Below are 26361 nucleotides of genomic sequence, written 5' to 3' on the forward strand. Positions count from 1 at the left end.
ATAATTTCAACTCTGCACATAGCCTCTCTCTTCCCACCATAATACTAAAATACAATTAGGTTTCTATGGAGAACCATAAAATGCCGGCTTGTCGTGGCATGTCACTGCTTCCTTGCACTTTGTTAGAACATTGTCAGCCTCCTGGAAACACTGGAACATTTAGGACCCGGAAGTAAACTTCAGAATGTTCAGGCAAGCAAGTCCATTGATTAGTTGCACACTACAAGTGGAGGGAAGTTGCCTGACTTAAGAAAATTGCTATGTAAGAAGAGCAGGATGTTCTTATGTTGAGGTGAAGGAGCGTTTTTATTCCTTTAATTATTTTTACACATTTAGATATCTTAGGTTTTTTTAAGTTAAAAAAAAGCCACTGATACTCTGAGACCCCTCTTTTTCCATATCACACCAGCATCTTGTTCCCATTGTCAGAGAAGACCAGCTCCGACTCCGAGTGACATCTTGTAAAACCCTTGGTAGGACGAAAGAAACTATTACTATTTGTATAATAGTAGCAGCTAAATCAGGGCCCCATTATCCTAAGTACTGTACAAACAAATAGTAGGAGAGAATTCATTCCCCAAAGAGCATGTAGTCTAAATAGACAAGTCAAAGGGTGGGGAAAAGGAAGTATTATTATTTCCACTTTACATATGTGGAACTCAGGCACAGAGGGATTACGTAATTTGTCCAAGGTCACACAGGAAGTCTGTGACCGAACTAGGAATTAGTGGTCATCGAAGCTAATCGCCTCAGCCTGAGCTGCGAGTGCAGTGTTGAGGCAAAAGCAAAGAATGAAGCTGAATACAGGTTAAGCTGAACAAGTGGGACTTTATTAAACCCTCTGCACTGCTTTGTCCATGTGGCAGTCTTGCTTCCTGACAACTCCGCCACTTCCCATTTTTTTCTGGTGTCATCTCAATAACAGTCCCTCCAGGGAACATGAGCCCTCTGATGCCAGTTCCATTGATCATCCTTATTTTACAACTATTTTAATATAAACATTAAAAACAAATAATTGATGGTCAGACCCCCACCTCATGTCCCTTTTTAACTAGTAGTTGCTACCACATACCCGAGTTGGAGTTCTGTCTTTACCACAGACTCAGACAGTTACATCATCTTTAAGAGTGTGTTCTCCTCAATGGGTGACCACACTGGGAATGATCCGTCTCTGTCACCTGTCTCTGAATCTAGAAAACTGTGTCTTTGTGGAGTATCCCCCCTCACTGTGGGTTTGATCTCAAGGTAGTTCTCTGTCTCTTCATTCTGTGATGATCTTTGTAGACTTTGCGTCTGCTGGCTCATAAGAGCTTCCTGTTCCTTTGGATCCCTTGACCCTCTTGCGTAGTCACCCTGCTGCACCACTCATGACTTCTGTAGTCCACTCTTCCTGGTGACTTTTTCTAATAGCTGGATCCTCGCAGGAGTGTCTATCTCCAGGGCTAGATACATGGGCGGCACGTGAACCGCTGGCTTGGGGAGGCTAGCCCCCCCTTCCGCCCCTTCCACCCAAGGCCCCACCCCTTCCACACACCCCCGCCAGAGCCCCCCCCATTGGGGCCACAGGCTAGCCTGCCCAGTCCTGGAGTGCCAGTGGCGTGGCCGCAGTCCCCACAGTCCTGGAGTGCCAGGTGGGTGGGCAGCTTGCAGCCACAGCCCCCCCCAGTCCTGGAGCGCTGGGAGGGCGGGCGGTAGGCGGCTTCAGTCCCCCAGCCCCAGAGCACCGCACGGCCGCAGCTCCCATGGTCCTGGAGTGCCAGAAGGGTGGGCAGCACGTGGCCACAGTCCCTTCAGCCCCGGAGTGCTGGGAGGGTGGGCGGTGCAACCCCAGCCCAAGCCAGGGCCACCGCACACAGGGGGATGGGAGCTGCTGCACACAGAGCAGGAAGCAGGCGGGAGGGACTGGGATGGAGCATGGGTGCGGCCATGTCTGGCTGATTGGGGAGGCACAGTGTCCCCCAGCCTATGGTACCCGCTGCCCATGGCTGGATGATCCTTGGCTGAGCTTTTGTACTCTAGTGCCTCCTTTCTCTGATTGCTGGCCATCTCCTTTCAGTGGTATCTCCATCCGTCTGGCTACAACAGGGCTCCCCTCATTGGTAGCAGGGTTTTGGTCCTTTATCCCATTGGAGCTTGTGCTGGACTGTTATGGCACACCTATGATGAGGTATTTCTGTGCGCCCAGAATGCTAACAATGGCTCTGAACCACAACAAACAGCCTCGTCTGATTCCACCTTACCATTACTCTGGGGGTATGCTGGGGATGGGGTGTGGTGGTCATACTCCAATGGGCATGAAAAAGTCTTGCATTCTTCCAAGGCAAATTGGGGTCCGTTACTGGTGAACACAGAGTTCAGAATATCATATCTCACAAAGTAGGCCTTCTGTTTGTCAATTGCTGACTTGCTTCTTGTATCAGGCAGGGAAACTACCTCTCAGAAGTTCGAATGGTTGTCTACTGTAATCAAGTATTGCTTTTCATTGAAGGTAAATAAGTCCACGCCCACCTTTTCCCATGGTCGAGTGGGCAGTTCATGTGGTAACAATCTCTCTCTGACGGTGGTTCTCTCTTATTTGACAGGTGTCACATCCTTTTATCTAGGAGCAAAGCTGCGTATTCAGTCCTGGCCAGTAAACACGTTCTTGAGTCCAGTTAAGACAGAGGTCAGTGCACAGGTGTGAGGCATGTGTTTTCTGCATGAAATCCTTACATAATGAGGCACGGACAACAGCTTCCTGTCCTCTCTCTTACTCGGTTGTTTAGCCATGGTATCAATTTATTTTAGTTCTCTTCCTATTTTTTTTTAATCTATTTTGGGTATACATTTAATCTGAGCCTCTATTATGGTGTTTTTAAAAAGTTACCATGCAGCTTGCAGGCATTTCATTTTTGTGACTGTACCTTTTAATTTCCATTTAACTAGCTTCCTCATTTTTGTGCAGTTCTCTTTTTGAAGTTAAATGCTTCTGTGGTGGGTTTTTTTGGTATTATACCCCCCCCATAAGTATGTAAAATTTAATTAAATTATAGTTGCTATCACTGAGCTGTTCAACTATATTTACCTCTTGGACCAGATCCTGTGCACCACTGAGGACTAAATCAAGAATTCTGTCTCCCTTGGTGGGTTCCAGGACTAGTGGTTCCGAGAAACAGTCATTAACGGCATCTAGAAATTTCATCTCTGCATCCTGTCTTGAGGGAAGATGTATCTGATCACTATGCAGATTGTTGCAATCCCCCATTATTATTGAGTTTCTTATTTTTATAGCCGCCCTAATCTCCCTGAGCAATTCACAATCGCCATCCTGGTCAGGTGACTGGTAGCATATTCCTACTACTGTCCTCTTATTATTCAAGCTTGGCATTTCTACCCATAGAGATTCACTTAAGATTTTTACTTTATTTGACTCTATGCTTTCTTTCACGTACAGAGCCTCTCTCCCACCAGTGCAATCTACTTCCTGTTTATTTTGTACCCTGGTATTACTGTGTCCCATTGATTATCACTGTTCCACCAAGTTTCTATGATGCCTATTATATCAATATCCTCAGATAAAACCAGGCACTCAAGTTCACCCATCTTAGTATTCAGACTTCTAGCTTTTTTTTTTGTACAAGCACTTATAAAATTTATCAGTATTTAGCTGTCTGCCTTCATGATGTAATTGAATGGGACTCTTTCATTTGACTGTTTCTCATCAGTTTCTACCTGTACTTTATCAACTTCTACCATCTCCTCTTTACTAGGATATAGAGAATCCCCATTAATAGATCATCCCCTAAGGGAAGTCTCTGCCCAAACAGTGTGCTCCTCCACACCTGTCCACTTTCCCCCAGCCCTTAGTTTAAAAACTCCTCTATGACCTTTTTAATTTTACATGCCAACAATCTGGTTCCATTTTAATTTAGGTGGAGCCCATCCTTCCTCTATAGGCTCCTCCTTTCCAAAAAGGTTCCCCAGTTCCTAATAAACCTAAAACCCTTCTCCTTACACCATCGTCTCATCCCCGCAGTGAGACCCTGCAGCTCTGCCTAACTGGCCCAGTGCGTGGAACTGGAAGCATTTCAGAGAATGCTGCCATGGAGGTCCTAGACTTTAATCTTTTATCTAGCAACCTAAATTTGGCTTCCAGGGCCTCTCTCCTACCTTTCCTTAAGTCATTGGTAACTACATGTACCACAACCACCAGCTCCTTCCCAGTACTGCACATAAATCTGTCTAGATGTCTTGAGAGGTTTGCCACCTTTGCACCCAGCCGGCAGTTCACCATGCATGTCTCCAGGTCATTACAAATTGTATCTACATTTGTAATTATTGAATCCCCCATTACTATTACCTGGCTCTTCCTAGTAACGGGGGTTCCCTCCCCAGGAGGGGTATGCACAGTGTGAGAGGATACCCTGACATAATCTGGAAGGAGGGTCCCAACCAGGGAGGGGACTACGATGGGGGCAATTGCCCAGGGGTCCAGGCAATTTAAAAGGGCCCGGGTGCCCTTGGCCACTGCGGGGCTCCTAGGCACACACGGCCAGTGCCAAGTTTCTAATCTGCCAGGAGTACTGCCCCGGCCATGCCCCCACTCCACCCCTTCCCCCAAGGCCCTGACCATATACCACCTCTTCCCACTCCCTCCTCCTGCCCCCTCCCCCAAGCATGCTGCTTCCTCGCTCCTTCCCCTCTCCCCTGCAGCACTTCCAGACCCTGAGAAACAGCTGATCTGCGGTAGGCACTGGGAGGAAGGGGGAGGCACTGATCTGTGGGGCCCGCTAGCGGGCGGGAGGCGCTGCGGGATGGGGAAGGTTCTGGGAGGGGAGGCTTCCGGTGGGTGCTCAGCACCCACCATTCTTTCCTGTGGGTGCTCCACGGAGTTGGCGCCTATGCTCGGCGGCCAGATGGACATTTGGAAGCCTGGCCATGCTGGAAGAGTGCACCCAGCAGTGCAGCCAGCAGCTCGCTGGGCACCAGCCAGCGCAGGCACAGCACCGCCCAAATGTCAGGCGGACCACAGGTGCAGCGTGTGCGTGCCTGCACCAGCCACCGCACGTGGTCCAGCTCCACCTGGGCCAGCAGCAGCGTGGGGCCCGCCCTGCACGAGTCAAACCTCAGCCATCCTTTCCTAGGGGGCCCATCGAGAGTTCTGCCCTGGGGCCCAGAATTGATCTCATAGTTGGGACCAGGCCCGCCGACAGCATTTCCCTTCGCTCCAGTTTGATGCTCTCCTTCCCTGAGATTCCATCCTCCTCAACAGCACAGAGGCTGTTAGACTGGGGGTGGGATCACTGTGTCCCAGAAAGTCTCATCTATGTACCTCTCTGTCATCCTTAGCTTCTCCCGTTCAGCCACTCTGGTCTCATAGCCCATACTGTGCCTCTGAGGGCCATTGGCTGCTTGCACCGAATGCACACACATACCACCTGCCCACAAGGCAGGTAATCAGACATGCTGCACTCAGTACAATAAACAGGATAGCCCCCCACTCTGCTGCTGGACCCCTACCTGCATTCTTTTTACTCCTGCAGCTTTTTTTGCTTGGGGGCAGTTGGGTGTTGATTGGCCTAAAATAAATGTACAGAATGGTAAGTGTATCTGACTCTCGTGCTCCCTCACAAAACTCCTGTTCACTAGCCCTTCTGGTCACTTTGGCATTGGCTTTTGAAACCCCTGTTCTCCCTGAATAGGCCTGCCACTTGGCTAAGGGGTCAGGATCCCCTTCCTTCACAGGGCAAGGGGAAAACGGGATCATCTGCATTGCCCTCAACATGCTCGTAACCATGGGCAGCAGGTCGCATAGGCTGGGGGAGGCTCTGCCTCCCCAAACAGCCAGGCGTGATGCCGCCCACTGCTGCGACTGCTCCCTGCGTGCGGATCCAGTCCTCCAGCTCCAGCTCCCCAATGCGCCACTGGAGCTAGAGCTGCATACCACTTGCCTTCCTGCACTTCGTGGCTGGGGCTGTGTGCCACCCACCCTCCCAGCACTACTTTGGGGCGCAGGGGTTAGCCGTGGGCCTGGGCCGGTGGCTGTGGTGGTGATGGGGGGAGGTCAGCTCCAGGCTCCTTTGGAGGGCAAAAGAGGGGGCTCAGCTCCAGCAGGGGCAGAGCCTTGGCTGGAAGGGGTGGGGCTGGGGACTAGCCTCCCCCGGTTGGCAGGTCACACACCACCCATGCTCATAACATCTGTGGCACTGCATTAAGATGAGTAGCATCAAATCTCATGCTCCAGGTCTTCAGTTAGTTGCCTGCTCGGGGCAGGAAGGAATTTTTTCTCCCATGGACAGTTGTTCAGATATGGTCTCATTTTTTTCCCCCTCCCATCTTCCTTTAAAACACTAGAGATTAACGGTAGTTGGAGATGGGACACTGGATGGGCTGGACCAGTGCTGTGAGATGAGACAGGGAATCCTTTCTAGCTACCTGTCTAGTGTGCCTTACTCACTGATTTGGGGTCAGGATGGAATTGGCCCTCAGCTCAGGCTGGCAGGAACCATGAGATTTTTTCACCTTCTTCTGCAATATGGGATGTGTCACTTGCCAGGATCACCTGGGCATAAGTCACTTAACCAGTGCCCCATGCAGGGACCTCAGACTTTGGGGGTACATTAGTCTCTCCTTTTGGCAGTTTGGTTTTCTCAGGGCGGAAGTGGTTTGGTCTAACTAAAGGGTTTGGGCTTTAGGGCACCTAGGTGAAATATAATAGCCTGTGGTATTCAAAAGAGCAGGCGAGATGATCTGATACTCCCTTCTGGCTTTAAACTCTGTTAAACTCAGTGTTTGCATTAGTGCTGCTCCTGCTGTACGTTGTGTGTGGCTAAAACAAAGGACTTCAGTCTCCAACCTTGTCAGTTTGGCACCATCTGTAAGTATGAAAAGCCAGAAAGCTACAGCTATTACATATTCTGTGTCACGGGCTCCGTGCCGCGAAAAACTGCCTGTTCTACTGCAGAGGTGTGGATGTGCTGCTGTAGGAATGCCGGAAGGTAGGACTGCCCTCTTGTGTAAGCCTTGTTGCAATTGCAATAATACAGCTTTCCAGAGGTGGAGGGCCAGATTCTCTGTTGCCCTGCATCTTACATAGTAATTTACACCAGTGCAAAGTGAATAAGCCATTACCCTTTTAATTTAGGCAGTGCCTTTCTCTCACTGTGCACTAGTGTGAATGTATCAGAGAGGTAGCCGTGTTAGTCTGGATCTGTAAAAGCAGCAAAGAGGCCTGTGGCACCTTATAGACTAACAGACGTTTTGGAGCATGAGCTTTCGTGGGTGAATACCCACTTCGTCGGATGCATAAGCGGTGAATGGATCCATAAGCTCCACAGCAATGTCTGAAGTGATGATAGAGGTTAGTTAGAGTAAGATGACAGCAACACGCGGTAGTTATGGGTGTATCACTGTTTTCATACTTTCCTTTGGGGTTGTCAGAAGGAGTAGTTCTAGCTCACCCACTGAAATCCACCTTAAGTTGAATCTTCTCAGACAAGTTCCTGGCAGTTGAAGCACCTGTTTTCCAATTTTTTAACAAAAATTTAAATCAATTTGGTAACTATAAAGTTAGGTCAGCTTAATGACCTTGCTCAGGGCTGTGAAAAATTTCACGCCATGTGGAGATGTAATGAAGTCACCCAAAGCCTAAGGGTTCTTCTGTTGACCTAGCTACCACATCTTAGAGAGGTGGATTTACTTCATCAATAGAAGAATACCTTCCTGTGCTGCAGTAAGTGACCACACTACAGTACCATAGCTGCAGGTGGCATTTCTAGTGTAGACTTAGCTAGAGCAGAAGCCATTGGTAAAATGTTTAAAGGTGAAAGGATGTTTTGGGTTAAAGTTTAGGAAAGCTTTTGAATTAGAGGCTCATTGAAAATGTGATGATTGGTATGTGGAAAACTTCAATCATTTTCTCAAAGTATCAACTAGCTCTTTTCACCACTATTAAAATAGTGCTAAGCTGCCACAGAGGATTGTGAAATAGCCCTCGCAGCAAACATTCAATAGACTGAAACATCTATTTGATAATAGAAACAAACAATCCTCCCGTATGGACACCATGAGACTTGTTAGAAGCTACTTCCAACACATTGATCCTCTTAGTGGTAAAGAGCATGACCTCTGATGTTGCTACTTAGAATACGGAGCGATGTAATCAAGGAAAAATGCAAACAAACAAAATCAATGAAAACTCTGGAACTCAAGGCCAAGCTTCGCTTTGGATTTTAAGCAGTTTCACAGTTTAAAATCCTTTCCTTAATTACTAATCCCAGGGAGCATGGGAGATGTAATTGATAGAGATGACACGTGTACCTTCTTGAGCTTTCCAAGGAGGGGTCCAACCAGTAACTCCTTTTCCAGTTTGCAAGGGATGGAGAGTCCAGTTTGCAAGGGCAGACACCTTGCTTTGCAAGCCAGTCATACATCACAGAAGAGAAATGTGTGTGGTTCAATCTCCCATCAGGGCTTCACCATTACTGGCAGAAGGAAGGGGAATAACCGTCTATCAGCTGCTTCCTCCATCCAGATCTGAAAGTTGCATGGTAGCTTTGCAGAGTTGGGGGACTGGATCAGGTCCTTACGGTGGCCCATCAGTCTCCTTAGAGATTGATCATTTGCAATTACATTGCACCTTTCATCTACAAGGCCACCTCCTGTGTCAGACAGGGAAACAGAGGTATGGAGAAGGTAAGTGACTTGTGCACTCACCAATTAGTCACACAGCAGTTCAGTGGCTGGGCATACAAGCTTCCATTTTTCAGGGCCCTTGCTCTAACCAAAAGATGAATGGCCTGACCCCATCTAGATGTGGCCCTAAGCACTTTGCATTCACAGCTTGCACACTCGTGAAATAATTTGTACAAAGTATGCCGCGAGTGGGATCATTTCAAAACTAACAACTTGCTGGTCAGTCACATCATGGTAAAATGTATATAGCAACATTATATGTAAAGTTTTGAATTCCCCCTTGTAGAAAGTCACTAGCATATGTTCAAGACCAGATGGCCTTGCCTAGGTAAAATTGGTAAATGGGTCTATCCTAAACAAAGGAGTGGGTGTTTACCTCAATTTACATATATGCAGTAAGCAGGACCATCACGACAGGGGGAGGAGGAGATTGCAGGGAACAGAACAACTTGCAAACACCCATGGGAGGGTGAGTGGGAAGAGCATGGAGATTCCTTCACCACTGCACTCTGTGTCATTTTCTTCACAGCTTGAATGAGCTATACTTTATCCATCTCAAAGGTTCACTGAACTATAAAAGAAAGGGGGCAGAGAACCCCACATTATCTCTTTCACCGAAGACAAAGAGCAGCACCTTGGGGCTTCTGGAGCAACTCCTGACCAAGGTGGGGTCAGCCACCCCCATCATGCTGGAAGACTGTGGATGAGAAAAGCCATCTTGAACAAAGCCTGTACCTTGCTATATTAAGTTTTAGACTTTTAGATGCATGTTTTCACTTTTATTTGCTAACTTTCTCTTATACGTGAACTCATTTAAAATCCTGCCTCCTTTTGCTAATAAACTTGTTTTACCGTTAAGCTAAATGACCAGTGCTGTGTTTGAATTAAAGTGAATGTTAACTCCAGTTACTATGGCAAGCTGATGGGTTCTCTCTCTTCAAGGAGCAAATGAATCATCTTATTCCTCTGAATGTTGCAGGAGAGGGCTGGGCATTGCAGGGCACGCAGGTTTGGGAAAGTTCAGGACCAGGGGTGTGGTGTTACCTGCTGACATTAACCGAGTCTGGTAAGACCAGAATGGGTCTGTGGTAATTGCTGGCAGGCTGTTGGTTTCCAAGTGGTTGAATCAGCATTGTATAGCAGATAGAACACAGAGTGCATGCTGACTGCAGGCTGTGTGTATGTCCTGGGCAAGAAGCCGTAAGTAGAAAAAGCATATAGGGGAACTGAGGGTTGTTACAAGCAGTGACAACCTCTCACTAGTCTGAATTGCAACCCAGAATGTGACAATAGATGTTAGAAGTAATATGCTGAAGGACAAGTAAAGCAAAAAGTTTACCAATTGCATACTACTGTAAAAGAGTTGAATCAGTACCACCATACTCACTATAATGTTTAGGCAGAAATAGGAACATGTCCTTTCAAAGGTGCCTTTCCCATAGAAGAGCTAATGAAATGATAAAGCACGTTACTGGTCTAATGCAGTAGCACGCACTAGCTCAGCAAAGCCTCACACAAACATTATGCCACTTTATTCTTTGATGCAGAATTAAAAAAATGGAAACAGCCACATTAGGTATTCTCCTCCAGTCATGTGGTGGGACCTGCCCATGATGAGAGCCTGCTGGTTTACATATAAGCTAAACTAAGGATGGTGCCTCCTTCAATACAGTCCCTCTAAAATTCATGCTGTGGTTCACGTATAGCTGAAATTGTTGGGTGGAAGTGAGGCTCAGGAACTGCTGGGGACTGATTGTTATCTCAAATATATTAGTGCAGCTTATTTACTTCTATACCTGATGGGACACACAGACTCCCCTGGCTCAGGGAATGGAGAGAAATAGCACAAAAAAATTGAACAGATACCAAACTAAATTGCTTCTCCAAAGCTTGACTTGTTACTAGCTCCTCTGATAACTGAGGGCCTCACTCTTGTAAAAGATGCACAGCACTTGAAACAAATGTATCCTTTTCCCACCAAAAGAACTACACCCGCTTTAAAATTTATATATCAATGTATATTACTAGTATCCTTCCTTCTACCTCACTGAAGTGGCTACTACTGTGTAATAACCAATTACTCAGTGAACACCAGTGTCCTAAGGGGTCACATTGCTCTCATTTCTCAGATGCTGCACAATCCCAGTTGTGCTGCACAGTGCTGCTATTCTGCAGTCATTGTATCTGGGGCCAACATTCTTGCCTGCCTTTGGAGGACTGAAACAGCTCTGCAGGGCAGCAGGCTGGGTGGGGTTCTGAAATCCTCTGCTGCTCTGAGGCTGGGGGTGAGAACAGTCAACTTAAAAAAAACAAACAAAAACAAAAACAGCCCCCCCCCCAACAAGAACCAGACTGTTTTCCACATTAAAAGAAGGAACTTGGATAGTACAATAATTAGGGCCCTACCAAATTCATGGCCATGAAAAACACGTCACGGACCATGAAATCTGGTCTTTTATGTGCTTTTACACTATACTATACAGATTTCACAGGGGAGATCAGTGTTTCTCAAATTGGGGGTCCTGACCCAAAAAAAAGAGTTGCAGGGAGGTAACAAGGTTATTTGGGGGGGGGGGGAAGGGGAGTCATGGTATTGCCACCCTTACTTCTGCATTGCTGCCTTCAGAGCTGGGTGGCTGGAGAGTGGTGGCTGTTGGCCGGACGCCCAGCTCTGAAGGCAGCATCCCGCCAGCAGCAGCACAGAAATAAGGGTGGCAATACCATACCAGACCATCCTTACTTCTACGTTGCTGGTGGTGGAGGCTCTGCCTTCAGAGGTGGGCTCCTGGCCAGCAGCTGCCACTCTCCAACTGCCCAGCTCTGAAGGCAGCGCCGCCGCCAGCGCCAGCACCAGCACAGAAGTAAGGGTAGCAGTACCACAACCCCCCCCCTTCAATAACCTTGCGACCCTCCATAACTTGTTGGGTCAGGACCCCTACAATTACACCACCATGAAATTTCAGATTTAAATAGCTGAACTCATGAAATCTACAATTTAAAAAAATCCTATGACCGTGAAATTGACCAAAATGGACCAGGAATTTGGTAGGACCCTAACAATAATGGTATCAGTGTGGAAAACCTGATGTCAGAACATGGGAAAGCCACCTGGTTTAATTGTAGTGACTCTTAGCTGTCCTATAGGCTTAAATTTTAATGCATCACCAACTTTCTACAAGCTCCACCCTTCCCTCTCCCTTCCAGTTACAGGTCTAGTCCACCTGCTTGGAGTTCTGAGAGGCATACACCTTCTGGTACAAGCCTCCACACCGTACTTAGACCAGTGGTCCACTTCCTTTCTCTCCCTTCCTCTGGATAAATTCCCTCTTTAGGTGAATAAAAACACAGCCCAGATGCTCAGCTTATGTCCAATACAACTTTGGTTATGTCAACAGTTAATGAATTTAGAATAAACATTTCTGAAAGCCTTTGATGTGTGTGTGGTGTGCTATCCTGTCTTCCTTTCATACCAGATATTCTTCAATGCACAAAAATTGTGACAACTGCAGTGTGTTAGTGTGAGATGTACAATGCATGCCAACAAACCATGGATTGTAAAGACCCAATGATTCAGGGGAGATTTATTGTACTGGAGAATATCCAATATTTTTCTTCATAGCACTGAATAACAATTCATTAAAATAATCAGAAAATATAAGCTTTTTAAATGACAGTCGAAAGAGAAACTAATATAATTACATATAATACAGATTTCCATCTTTCAGGTAAGCAAAGCAGTACTAAAAATGGTCATTTTTGTCTTCACAGTTAATGAGCATTGCCACTCCTGTTTAAAGCTTCAGCAACTCAAATCTCCTAATCACTGTGAGATTATGTTTAGACCTAAGCTGCATCTGGGTTGTAAACATATTCTTCAAATCTTCCTCCTCTGTATTCTCTAGAGTGGACACACTTAAATTCATTCTATTTGTGGGAATGATAAAGGTCTCAGAGATACCAACTATACATAAAATGAGGAATTATCACTGGAACTGTTATCTCTAGAACCAGAATGAACTTTTGAAGGCTATGATTCAACAAATCATGTGTGTGTGCTTATGTACGTGCTTAAGTCTCATTGATTTCAATGGATTTTCAATCATGCCCTTTATGACCGTCGGTTTAATGACTAGCCCTAATCAGCATCTGCTTCAGCTATGTACTGAACAGGGATGGATTTAAGCATATGGTTAAGTGCATTACTAAACTGGGCTTAAGTGCATGTACAGTGTGTTTATGTAAATACTACACACGCACATGCACAGTTATTGCCATTAGCTTTCTTGTGTTTGAACATTATATACACTAAGGTAGAACCTGCACTTATTTTGGTTTCTACAAACATAAAAAAGCGCCTGAAGAGAGCTATTGCAGCTTTCAATCAGTCACTGCATTGGCATTGAAAGCTTTATTTTGAAAACAATAAGCAGCAATACTGAATAAATAAGGTAGAATGATTGTTTTGTCATCTCCATACAGCTGATGGCCTTCATCCAAAACATGAAAATACTGTAGCAAATAAAAAAAACATGCATGTTTCAATGTTCCAAAGAAAAAAGAAAAAAAGGCATAATATAAAAGTAACACTGACACTTATTTTTAATACCGTACAGGCTATTAAAGATTAATTTTCTGGAAAAAATGAATAAAGTTTTGCTATTTACATAGATAATTAAGGCCCAATTCATTCTAAGTAATGCACATTGGGAAACTGTATACTTCAGTTCACTAAAAATCACAGGATCCTTTTTTCCCCACACTCATATAATCCCAATTCACCATAATGCAATACATAGTGTGCTTTTTATTTATTTTTTTAAAAGGCAGTCATAGCCCCAAGGAGAGGTTTTCCTTTCTCTAAAGGGTCTTCTACTCTTAATCACAAAGAAAAGTCATATTTTCAGATTCTGTATGCTAGGGTAGTGATGGAATGTTCTCTTTAAAGTTTCACAAGATGTGTAACATTTTCAAAAATGCTTGAGTGACAGGAGCCATTATCTTTCAGTGAGAGTTGGGCTTTTTTTTTTTTTTTTTTAATTTTACCCTAAATCTTACTCTATTTTTCCATTTATCTCCCTTCCTATACTTCTGAGTGACAATGTGAGGGATTCACAGTTAATTTCCATTAGCAATAATAGGAGTCTTTCATATAAATGTCCTGTGCACTTAGAGAAAAACAGATACTTGTGTATTGAACTATTTAATAAAAACAAAAATCTATATTTATTATGCTGGCCAGTATATAATGTGGCACCTGTTAAAGTACATGCTGTTTTTGTTCTACTCATGCCCCTTTGACCAGGTTTGAAAAAGCTTTTGAAAATGGAAGCATGATAAAAAAAATCTACATTGAAAAAGAGTCACATGTTGATATGGAGTGAAACTCTTAATTCTTTATAATGCTGCGATTGAATTGAATAATAAATTGAATAAAAAGTTCAACACATCAAGAAGATGGAAAATAAAGGGATTTTCTCAAATTTAAAAAAACATTTCAGTGAATTTTTTGCCTTACTAACAGAAGCCCTGGAGCACCAGCTGTTCTGTTTACCCTCCTGGTGGACAGAAGCAGCGAAAGCTCTTCAGGTGCCCTCATGATGTTCTTCAGCTTTAACCTGAAGAGAGTAAAAGACAGGATGGTAGTCTCCAAACCCACTTAGTGTTTGACCTCTCTGGCAAACAGCAGTCACCACCAATCTATGCTAAATTTAAGCCACTAAATTGAGGGGAAAGGCTCCAAATTTCATTACTGGAACAACATCTTGAGCCATCCAAAACCCTGAGTTTTCTCACCCCACCGCACTTAAAGCTCAAGACGACACAATTCTTATGGTCTTAGCACTCACAGAACTCAATGGGAGTTGGATCAGACCCTTACTGCATAACAGAATATTTCAGGATCAATACATTTATCTGCTTTAACAATCCTTTATATCAGTATGCAGCGAAGATTTGATGAAACTTTTCTTTGTGATTAAGTGACATAGGATCTTTGCTATGCAACGCAATTTGGGCCTGATACTGCAGAAGCGCCAACTGCCTCAACTCCTATTGACTTCTAAGGGAGTTGAGGATATTAAATATCCTGCCAGATTGGGCCATTTGTTTGGCAAAATTGGACCCGGAAAGTAAGCTATATGCCCCTTGGACACAGTACAATCTCCAAATTATTTGTGTTTTATATTAATTAACAAATACATTTTTATATAAGAAAAAGTTATGGGCACAAACATACATGAGCACAGACTTACCAATAACTGAGTGTGGCAAAGATTCTTTAGGCTAGAGCAGCACATTTACCAGGTTGTTCCCAAGTAAAAAGAGACGTGGATAATGAATTTTTGTTTTTGAACTGAGTCTGTTTTGAAAGATCCTTTATATTTTCACAGCCTCATTTGAAGTTGCTGTTAGTCTAAATACAGCAGCATTTTTAGTGTTTATGGTGCTATTAATAAAAAGAGAAATGAAAAAAATTCATTTAATGGTGATTCCTTCATCTCACGCTGTATCCTTCAAACTGAGTTACAGTTCTGATGTGGATATTCATGGTCCCTTTTAAAATAAGAAAATTAATTTAGTATTTATCTGGGCACAAGTAAATCCAAGCAGGAACATCTATATTTTAAAAATAAGATTTCTGAAGTATTATTCTTCAATAATTAAAGCTTGGGTTTTTACTCACCAGAGATGAAATCCTGATCCCACTAAAGTCAAAAGAAGTTCTGCCATTGACTTCAATGGAATCAGGATTCTCCCTCAAGATTTTGATTTCTGGGAACCCCAAGGGCTAAATTCTGTTCTGGATGCACAGGCATGGCTCCCACTGAGGTCAAAGGGATCTGCAGGCATGCAATGGCAATATCTGGTGCTGTTATAATCAGGGGCGGCTCCAGGCCCCAGTACGCCAAGCGCGTGCTTGGGGCGGCACGCCGCGGGGGGCGCTCCGCTAGTCGCCGGGAGGGCGGCAGGCGGCTCCGGTGGACCTCCCGCAGGCGCGCCTGAGGAGGGTCTGCTGGTCCTGTGGCTTCGGTGGAGCATCTGCAGGCACGCCTGCGGGAGGTCCACCGGAGCCGCAGGACCGGCGACCAGCAGAGCGCCCCCCGCGGCGTGCCGCCGTGCTTGGGGTGGCGAAATGGCTAGAGCCACCCCTGGTTATAACAGGCAGTCCAAATGCAATACATAAGGTCCAGATTCTGTAATCAGATCCATGCAGTTGGACCCCCAGGTCGTCATGAAGCAGTCCCACTGATGCCAGTGATATTCTGCACAGACTCAGGAGTCCACTGCATTGATCCAAGTGCAGGGCCAGTGCCTAGCATCATAACCGCATTTTATTTGGAAGTGATGTCCCTGTATGTGTTTACTCTTACATTCTGTTGGGGAGCCACTTTGTCTAAATCTCGTTTTATTTTTGGTTGTACTAGGTGACCTCAAAACATTGTAAAAATAAATGGAAGTCTACTAGTGAATCTGTGAATGTTTATCTTCTACCTCTCACTTGTAAAATACATGCTCTATAAAACCCTGAACAGAAATAGTCTTGCATACCTAAAGAAAAACATGTGCCATAACATTTTGGGGAGCAGGAATGAAATCCTGGCCCCAGTGAACTCAAAGGGAATTTTGCTATTAATTTCAATGGGACCAGGATATCACCCCAGCTCTTTTATATATTATTTTGCTAAATGATGTGTGTGTGGATTTTTTTTTTATTTTTTTATTTTTTTTAAGAATAGTAACATTTACAGGAAAAGAAGAACACTGTCCTGGCTGGTGAAAAAAAGAGTAAAAACCACACACAGTGAAAAGCCTCACACCTCTTTTTAGTAAGACATACGATGAAGACCCCTTATATTGTTTGTTTCTCAAAAGGCATACGCAATGTGGCACAATATCTTAAATATACATTCTATATAATAAAATACTGTAACTAGTGCATCCTCAATCATATGCTGGAAATATTCTTACCAAGCCAGCTTTAAATTCCATAATCTTTTAAATGATTCATTCAAGGCAGAATCAATAGGAAGCTAGTCCCGCAAACTCACCTTTCAAGCCTAAAAAGGTAGCAATGCATGTGATACGATGCATCATAATCCAAAATGTAAAACAAAATCAGTGGTTAGAGACTATTTTAAAGATACAGCACCCCCACAACACTCCTGTGGCTGTGAATTGTTAATGTGATGAAACACTGGACATTTATACACACACAGACTGAGAAATACAATATTATATAATTAGTCACATGTTTAAAATAATAAAATAAAAACCACCGTAAAGGTCAACATTCACACCTCCATGGATTGCATGGAATAAATTAAACCTTAAACCAGTTGCAAACAGGTTCCTTCACTCTGCTCAGTCAGTGTTTTATTTATGCCTATATATGGAATAATACTTTTCTAAATACTTCTGAAGTAGCAATAATAAAAATGAAGGGTTTTGCATCAATAGTTATTGGACAGCAACTTCAACACTGCCAGCTGTGTAGCTACACAGTTCCTTTGTTCTTTTGCATCAGTGCAGGGGGTATGGCTCCACGTTGGGTGTAGAATGAAGAAACAACATGTGGTGGCTTAAAGAGGAAAAGCTTCTTTCATTCATCATTGGTAGAATCAAAAAAGGAAGGAACTTATACTGTCCACGGTACCTTCATAGGTCCTCTTCAGAAGAGGTATATATTGTTATACATAAATGCCCTCAGGGTTAAAACCAGATGACAGTGGATTCTGTAGAATTCGAAGATTACTGGGGAGCTGCCTTGATGAACCTGGGCGTTTCAGGGACCCAGACTGAAATGTTGTCTCTACACAAAAAAGATGATAATTAGTATGGTTTACTTAATAATTACTAAATATTATTCATAACATTTAGAGAATACACTTATTCCCTGGCCTACCAGTGTGCTTGAGTGGAGCACAAACATAATTTACATAGATATACACACAGGTGACTGTATAAAACAACTGCCACTCATTTTAACGCGAGTTGTTTGTTAGTTGGCTTTGAAAATATAACCCCCACCACCCCACACAGTGCACATATACAGTTGGACCCATGTAGATATGCACCCAAACTACAAACTCCCTGCCCTCCTAAAAGAAACACCATGGCATCATTAGTGGAAGGGCTCTACACAGGGGTTGACAAAGGCCTTAGGGAAAAAAGGAGTGTTTTCAGAAGATGTTTAAAAAGTGGGAGGGATGAGCTGAGATGAAGGTCCAGGGAGGACCTGCAGGGGCTGTCACAGCAGAAGCTCTGTTACCTGCTAGGTACAACAGTGGTTCCACCATTGCCAATAACATAATTTGTATGAGTATATTTATAATTATATTTCATTGTGTGTGCGCGCGCGTGTAATGTGAGATTTTTTTTATGTATGAAAAGAGAACTTGCATAGCATATTCTTGCTATTTAGTTATACTGAGGGACTAGCAGATAATAAAGAGTTCATTTGATGTTTAATTTATTCGTGTTAAAGGAAGAGGGAAGTGTGTTTTTTTCTCCTTAAAAAACTTCCAAATTTGTATACCTCTTTCAAGTTGTGTGTGTGAAGCCTCCACTTCAGTAGGGTCTGCTGGTAGCACTGTGACCTTTGTTCCTGTTTGCTGGATAAATTGTTGGAGATTTACTTGTCTTAGCTCCTTTGTTAGCTGCTCCAGTTCTTGTTCTCGGTCCTAAACAGAAGGAGGGAAAATGAGTCTGTTTAGAGGTGGGTAAGTCTAGAACAGATGTTCAAAATTCTATCCATCCATTTGTCTCTGGGGCAAGTCATTTTTTTTTCTTTGATGGGTAAATGGAAAGTCACTAGCTTTAAAGATATTGTTTTGCTGAAAGATGGTTTGCAGCATAACTTACAAAAGTAAAATGATACTGAGTCATGTGGACCTATCTACTTGTTAGCAGTTATCAGATCTCTATATTTGCTTCCTTGTCCTCTCTCAGACACTACAAGTCACCTGAACAGAAACTTAGCACAACAGAAGCAAGAGGCTCCGATCCGGAATGCTACAGAGGCTGACCTTTTGTTTAAGGCACTGGTCTGGACCCTGAAAATCTGGCTCCAATTTATGGCTCTGCCACAGACTTCTTGTATAATTTGGGCAAGTCACTTAATTCCTCCGTGCCTTAGTTTCCCATCTGTAAACTGGGGATGATGCTTCCTTTCTTTATACCCTTTGTTCTGTATATTTCGATTGTATGCATTTCTGGGCAGGGACTGCTTCTCGTTATGGGTGTACATAGTGTCTAGCACTTGTTTGGCAAGTACATTTCAGAAATTGCTCTGGTTTTAAGAAAACAAGTCCTCACAGATTTTTGCGAAAATTCTTCAGAATCTATTTTGTCTCAGCTCACATTAATATATTACATTCTGAAATTATGCACTCAAATGTAAGGAAATTCCAAAAATGGATATTCCCCCCCATTTACTCTATCCTATAAAATACACTTTACTTGTTTACTCTATCCTATAAAATACACAAACAAACAGTAATGCACTGAGGCATTCATTTAACAAAAAAAGAGGCTCAGACGCTAAAAACATGCAAGTGACAACACTAACTGTGAATAACCTCAGCCTTTGGAATTTCCTAACTTCTGAGTGCTGGAGGGGAATATTTTCAAAAGTACCTAAGTCCCATTGAATTAAGCTCCTAAATCATCTAAGAGCTTTTGAAATTTTTCCCCTGAGGTCTCACACCAAAACATTGCATCTGTGCTTTTTTTTTTTTTTAAATTTAAAATCTCTTCTTTTCTAAAAATGCCAATGACAAGGAAAAAAGAAAACTGCTAAATCACAGCATATGCTTGACTCAAGGTGTCCTTAAAAATACAGAGGGAGAAGAGTGATTAGGAAATTCTCACATGCATACATGAAAATGCTGACTTTATAAGTTCATACCCTTAGAACTACTGAACCAGTTTTCCTCCCTTCCTTATTCAGCAAAGACCATAACAAACAAGCCACATTTAAAAATTTCTAATTTCAAGTCAGCTAGTTATGCAAGTACTAACACTTCAGTCTGAGATTATGGAGAAACATATATGCAAGAGAGAGGAGGATAACTCAAACACAGCTGAACTGATTTTGCTCAAACTTTCTGGAAAAAATCATTAGGTTGAGAACAAGCATTGAAAATTTAGCCTAATAGGAATTTGCTTGGGACAGCCACAGCATGTGAAAAAGAGTGAGAATGGGAGTTTGAACTCAGCGTTAGCCTCAGTGGATGTTATCAGCATTGTTAATTCTAAAAAATAAATTAATTAATTAATTAAAAAGGGGATTCTCCTGGCATCACAGTAACTAAAAGGATAATTTATAATGTCACTGGAAGCCGGGGACGGGTAGCTAGACATATATGCTTAGAGTTTTCATGTGTTTTGTTTCAGATGCCCAAGTTAACCATATTTTTATTTAATAAAAACAGCTTAAATTGATACAGTACAGTGATTCTAAGGATCCCAAAGTCCTTTACATAGTGACAGCAGAATCACTTCACACTACTCAGCCACTGTGGTATGCAGCAGCAGTTTAATACAGGATATTAAAATAAATAACAGTGCTATAACCAACTGAAACTGAGTGGCTTAATTCTAGGGTGCCTGGGATATGAGACATGCCAGGAATAGGGAAATTTGCTTCCCAGTGTCACTGTATTCCCCCTTGTCACTATTTGCTACAAACTGGATTCCCATTTATATTCATTATTTCATGCTCTACTTATGTCCAAGTGACATCATTAACTTTTGCAGGGAATAAAAAGGCAGTGACTTGGTTCTCTGGTGATATGGGCTCTATAATTGCCTGAGGTAGACAGAAAACAGAATCTTGAACTCATACAGGTCAGGTAGGGAAAAGGAAGAACTATTCTCCAAACAATTGTTTTATAACCTATTAGTTACTTTAACACACCCACTCTGATACTACTTTTGGATCTGTATCTTCTCTCTAAATATTATGCTCATGGAAGATTCTGGAGAGCAGCACTAGAGAGACAGAAGTTCAGCCTCAAAAAGGCAAAGGACAGACAGGTAGTGCAAGCTTCAACCTTCATTATCCCAGTGTCACTCAAATGCTGACTTTAAAATAGGGACTATTCTTAGGGTAAGAGGAGGGTCCAGGCCTCTGCCAATACTGCCAAACCATAATATAAAATATGGTGGTAACAGTGGCTATGTCGGATGTGGACACTCATCCACAAGGAATTCAGACCACTCAGGTGATCTCACACAGGTCACTGAACAGCCAACAGATGGTAATGACTTTGGGTCACTACCAATTACAGTTGCCAACTTTCTAATCACACAAAACCAAATGCCCTTGCTCCACCCATGCCCTGCCCTTTCTCCGAGGCCCCACCCTGCTCACTCCATCCCCTCTCCCTCGGTCACTTGCTCTCCCCCACCCTCACTCACTCATTTTCACCAGGCTGTGGCAGGGGGGTAGGGTGCAGGAGGGAGGTAAGGGCTCTGGCTGGGGGTGTGGGCTCTGGGCTGGGGCCAGGGAAGAGGGGCTTGGGTTCCAGGAGGAGGCTCTGGGCTGGAGCCTAGGGGTTCGCAGTATGGGAGGGGGCTCTTAGCTGACATAGCGGGTTGAGGTGTGGGAACGGGTGCGGGCTCTGTGCTGAGGGTGCAGGCTCTGGGGATGAGGGGTTTGGGGTAAAGGAGGGGCTCAGGGCTGGGGCATGGGTGCGGGCAGGGATTCTGGGTGTGGGCTCTGGGCAGCTCCTATCTCAGACGGCTCCCAAGAAGCTGCTGGCATATCCCTCAGCTCCTAGGCGGAGGCACAGCCAGACGGCTCTGCGCGCTGCCTCTGCCTACAGGTACCACCCCCATAGCTCCCATTGGCCACAGTTCCCAGCGTGTGGAGCCCCCCTGGTAATGCCTCTGCCTAGGGGTTGCAGGGACATGTTGCCATTCCTGGGGAGCCGCGCGAGAAGCCAGATAGGGAGCCTGCCAGCCCTGTGACAACTGGACTTTTAATGGCCCAGTCAGCAGTGCTGACCGGAGCTGACAGGGCCCCTTTTTGACTGGGTGTTCTGGTTGAAAATTGGACACCTGAAAACCCTACTGCCTGCCACTGAATCTGCAACTAGAGGTGAAATGTTCTGTGCTGCATTCAGCACTAATTCCTCAAGTAATTGAGTCCCTCTGAGTATTTACAGAGCAAGCACACAAAAATCTTTATCACCTAACCTGAGAGACTAAGGGGCAATTAAAAAAAAGGGGGGGGAGCACGAGACAATCACTTATGTCATGGGATTAGGACTGGCTGGTCCCAAAATTGGAAATTCTGAAAATTTCTGATGGAGAAAAGGCAGACAAATTTTTTACAAAAATTGTCATGGAAGATTTTCCCTGTTTTTCTAACCAGCTCAGTCAGATCTTTGACTAACTAAAACTTAAACCTGCTATCTTTCCCCAGGCAGAAAAGGTGTTCTTACCTGTAATCTTTTGGTGGCTTGGCCCAATGACCTTTCTACAGCTTTAATGCCATTTTCCAGCCTCAGACTCTGTTGGCCCTGAATATCAATTTCACCTTTTACCTTCTCAATCTTCTCTTTGACCTCTTCTTCATTCACCTGCGACTCCTGAACTTCCCGGTGCAACTTCTCTGCTTCAAGGCCACTCTCCATTCTGTGGATTTGAGTCATATAGTCTTTTAACTTGCTCTCGCACTGCAGGATCCTTTGCCTGATCTCCAGGAGTTGTTCCTTCAGCTGCTTCTCGTTCTCTTGCTCAATCTGCAGTTCATTTTCCCAGAACTCTTCCTCTTCAATCTCTACTTCATTTCTTTTGATTTTCTGCTCAAATTTGATAATTTCCTCTTCCAGGCTGGAATTGTATTTCTGTTCCCAGTATCGGATTTCAGCCTCATTTGAGTCCAGCTGCTTCTCAATGGACTGAAGCTTCTCAGTCTGGAGGTGGATCAGTTTTTTCAACTCTTCACCCGTTGTCTTACAGTTGAGCACCTTTTGCTTGAACTCAGATTCTTTACCTTTCCCAAAAATGTCCATTAACCCTTTTGCACCCCCCGTGAAGGTCAAAGACTTCCTTTTTGGCTCCCTCCTTTTTATTAATTTGTCATTCTGAGGCCTTAGCTTGGCTAATGGAGGTAAGCTTTGTCGGTACAAAGTTCTTTCAGGTATTCGAGCAACACTGTCTGAAGTTGGCCTCTCGCTGAGGGATGGCCCTGTGCGGCGTAATATTAACTGCACATCACTTGCATACTGTCCCCATTTGTTCAATGAAATTATAGGATTTTCATGAGGTGCCAAATGCCTCTCTGTATCTCTCCATTTTTCTATCAGTGTGTATCTTCCGGTACGACCTAGGGGAGAAAGGATAATGAAAAGGTGAAAATTGCATGTGTAATACCTAAAACAGTCCAACAGAGGGAACTATTGGATAAGGATATCTACTGACAAGTTATAAGCGTGCTGCATAGTCTAAATAATCCCATCATACATTTTAAGGCTAGGAGGGACCATTACGATAATCTAGTCTGATTTCCTGAATAACACACACGATAGAATTTCATTCAGTAGTTCCTGGATCAAACTCAATATCCCAAGTTCAATATCAGAGCTCTAGTCTCCCACTGATCTTAGAGTGTACGTTTAAGAAGTGGTATATGGGAGGCAGATGTACAACTCTAGTTTACAATAGGATTAGCACAGATTTTTTTTTGTATGCACCTCCCATACAATGCTTTGAAAATTGTTAGTCTACACAGTGTTAATCAATTGCAATTGCACCCACAGGGAGCAAGGTGCTTTCCAACACAGATGAAGACAAAGTCATCTACTATACTGGAACATGTTTTAAGTGAGGGCAACAACATCTGTTTTGTATAATTTTGCACAAAGTAATATGATGGGTGCCTTAAGACAAGTTCTCTTAACATACAAGAGTAAATGAACAAATTAGTACTGGTTTCCTTTGAATTTGTGATTTGAAACATAATACCTCATGGAAGCTATAAGAAAAGAAATCATATTTTCACTTTGCATTTCAAGATATTAAGCCACCTAGTCTACATTATAACAGTGACCCAATGAACTCTGAATTCTAGCAATGGGGAAAGATGAGAGTTAAATGATTAGAAAGTGACAAATGAGAGACTAGAAATGTTTCCCAGGGTATTTTCTATCTCCATCTATATAATTGGCAAAATTAAGTTGTGGTCTCTCCTCTGGACAATAAGTCATCACTTAGGAGCCACTGTTAATAACCACTACTATTAAGACCGTAACCCACAATTAAATTCCCAGTTAAACCAAGACGATGCTGACAACATTATTCTAGTCTATGACGACTGATAAGCCATGATCAGCATTGTGTTAACTAACGTGGTTGCTGACAACCATGTCCAGACTTCATACAGTAGACAAGGCTAAAGAGACACCACTAGAGGTTGCCAGACTTGGTGATTGCTGATACCTGGCTCAGAAAATTTACATAGCAGCGACCAATCAGATCTTTTTTGGGCTTCAGAGGATTCAGAAATTTGCTTTGATATGTTGAATCCTTTTACGATTGTTGGGACGATCTCTGATCTTTATCCAAGGCTTTACAATGCAATATGGTTATATTTTCAATAAAGGAGAAAATAAATTATGTTTTTGCTGCCACCAAATAATCCTTTACATATTTATTCAGGGCCCAGGGTCATGTCCTCCTTGCATTCCTCTATAATTAGACTCAACAGAATTAGATTTTTTAGAAATTCAATGGATATTCATATTTGTAATCATTTCCCCATTTTAATTGATTAAAATGTTCACAGTTGCATGAAATTATGGAAGGGGCTAGAAAATAGGTAGATTTTTTGGGCAAAGTAAGAAAAATACTGTTTATCCTTAAATTTCAATTAATTCTACAGAAATATTTTCCCCGTCAGTTGATGTGGTTCCCCCTACCTTGTGAAGACTGTTTTATTGAGAAAAAACAAAACAGAACACCCTGAGAAAGAGTCTAACTGCTTTCAAAGCATGCTATGCAATAGCTTGTGACAAGCTCCATAACTATTAGTTATCAGAAAAATGTAATCACATGCTCTCTTAATACAACCTCTCAACAAACACATTCTTCAGGGGAAATCAGAGAATGAGCCAGGCAGTGCTGGGTTTATTTCATCACTTAATAAGTGCAAGTCTTTCTAAAATTTCTCCTTTTCCGAAGCAATTGTAATTGCTCCTTAGCCCAAGTAAATGTGAACAATGGATGTCTATGGGATAGAATTTCTTCCCTTTTTCAGCTTTGGACACACTAAGGGCATGTCTACACAGTCCGTGGGGGGAGAGTCTCCCAGCCCAGGAGGCTTCAGAACCTGAGTTCCAGCCCAAGCTGCAACTTCAGAGCACTGTCTACACAGATATTTTGAGAGAGCTAGTCCGAGCCTGTCTACCTTGATTTGGAGGCTCACTGCCATGGAGCTGTCTAGACATACCCTTATTGAAGAGGCAGATGGGGAGTTAAGGTTATATCATGAGAAGTCCATGACAGAGCCATCTGGAGAGATCCAAAGCAAAGATAACCATCCCCCAAACCACTACCCCTTTCCAAAACATCAAAAGGTATTTTAACCTTGTGTAGATTTGCCTCTGGCTCGCAATTACATTTTCTCAAGACAGCACTCTCACATAGAATTTTTAGGACACACACAGTGCTGTTGTAGGTCAACTAATTGATATCATCAGATATAGTCCGACCATCCTGGGAAATGATGCTTTACAGCATATAGCTAATGCATCCAAAATTACACCTCTAACCCGATATAACATGAATTCGGATACAACGCGGTAAAGCAGTGCTCTGGGGGGCGGGGCTGCGCACTCCAGCGGATCAAAGCAAGTTCGGTATAACATGGTTTCACCTATAACCTGGTAAATTTTTTGGCTCCCGAGGACAGCGTTATATCGGGGTAGAGGTGTACTTCGGTCTCATTTTGGGAGCTCCTACTTCACTATGCCCAGGAACTAAAAAAGAGATTGAGAGGGATTGACTAGAAGAGAGAAAACTAGAGCTGACTAGTCATATTAACAAGACAAGGTGGATATAAGATCAGTTATTGGATCACCATCTGTTGGTGAGAGAATGAAGCTTTTGAGCTTACACAGAGCTCTTCTTCAGAAGCCCAGACCTGAAGAAGAGCTCTGTGTAACCTCGGAAGCTTGTCTCTCTCACCAACAGAAGTTGGTCCAATAAAAGATATTACCTCATTCAATTTGTCTCCCTAATACCCTGGGTCTGACATGGCTACAACAACACTGCATATAGTCATATTAATGATATTTAGCCAGTTAGCAAGAGGGAAGGGAAGAATAGATCTCAATACATTTCCTCTATGAGAGGAGTGTGTGTGTATGTATGCAAAGATTACCCACTGTTCCCACCCCCATGAAAGAGAGAGACAGAATGAGGTAAGTAAAAATGGAAATAGCAGGCCAAACTCAAAACTAAAAACCTGTTTATAGTGACTCAAGATAAGCACTGGAGGAAATTCTATTGGTGTACCAGTCTATTTGGCTGAAATTCTTGGAATCAGTTTTGATGTTTATTGGGATGAAAGTAGAAATAGGGACTTACCAGTACGGGGCTGGGTTGGGGCCATCTCTGGCCCCTGGAAGGGGCAGGGCCTCAGAAAGAAGGGGCAGGGATTGGGAGGGGGGGGTCAGAGCC

General features: G+C 43.5%; 1 protein-coding gene and 1 long non-coding RNA gene across 5 annotated transcripts in view; one reads left to right on the plus strand and one right to left on the minus strand.

The window, feature by feature from the left end:
- The first annotated feature begins 2418 nt into the window (after nt 1–2418).
- Nucleotides 2419–9399, plus strand: LOC120379511. Its single transcript, XR_005587538.1, has 4 exons — nt 2419–2488; nt 2583–2665; nt 8450–8673; nt 9203–9399. It is a non-coding gene; the product is annotated as an uncharacterized LOC120379511 (long non-coding RNA).
- A 2826-nt stretch (nt 9400–12225) lies between these two features.
- Nucleotides 12226–26361, minus strand: part of RASSF8 (Ras association domain family member 8) — a 134250-nt gene continuing 120114 nt past the window's right edge. For 3 of the 4 annotated variants that reach the window (XM_039497169.1, XM_039497167.1, XM_039497168.1), the window contains exons 3-6: nt 22122–23008; nt 18209–18353; nt 16722–17482; nt 12226–15225 (exon numbers count right to left, since the gene is read on the minus strand). In XM_039497169.1, coding sequence (XP_039353103.1) covers nt 17361–17482; nt 18209–18353; nt 22122–23008 — 1154 coding nt within the window. In that variant the 3' untranslated portion in view covers nt 12226–15225; nt 16722–17360. The remainder of the gene's footprint in view (nt 15226–16721; nt 17483–18208; nt 18354–22121; nt 23009–26361) is intronic. The other variant, XM_039497170.1, reaches the window with a different exon arrangement.

The sequence above is a fragment of the Mauremys reevesii genome, linkage group 1 (assembly GCF_016161935.1).
Source record: "Mauremys reevesii isolate NIE-2019 linkage group 1, ASM1616193v1, whole genome shotgun sequence".
In the NCBI taxonomy this organism is placed as follows: Eukaryota; Metazoa; Chordata; order Testudines; family Geoemydidae; genus Mauremys; species Mauremys reevesii.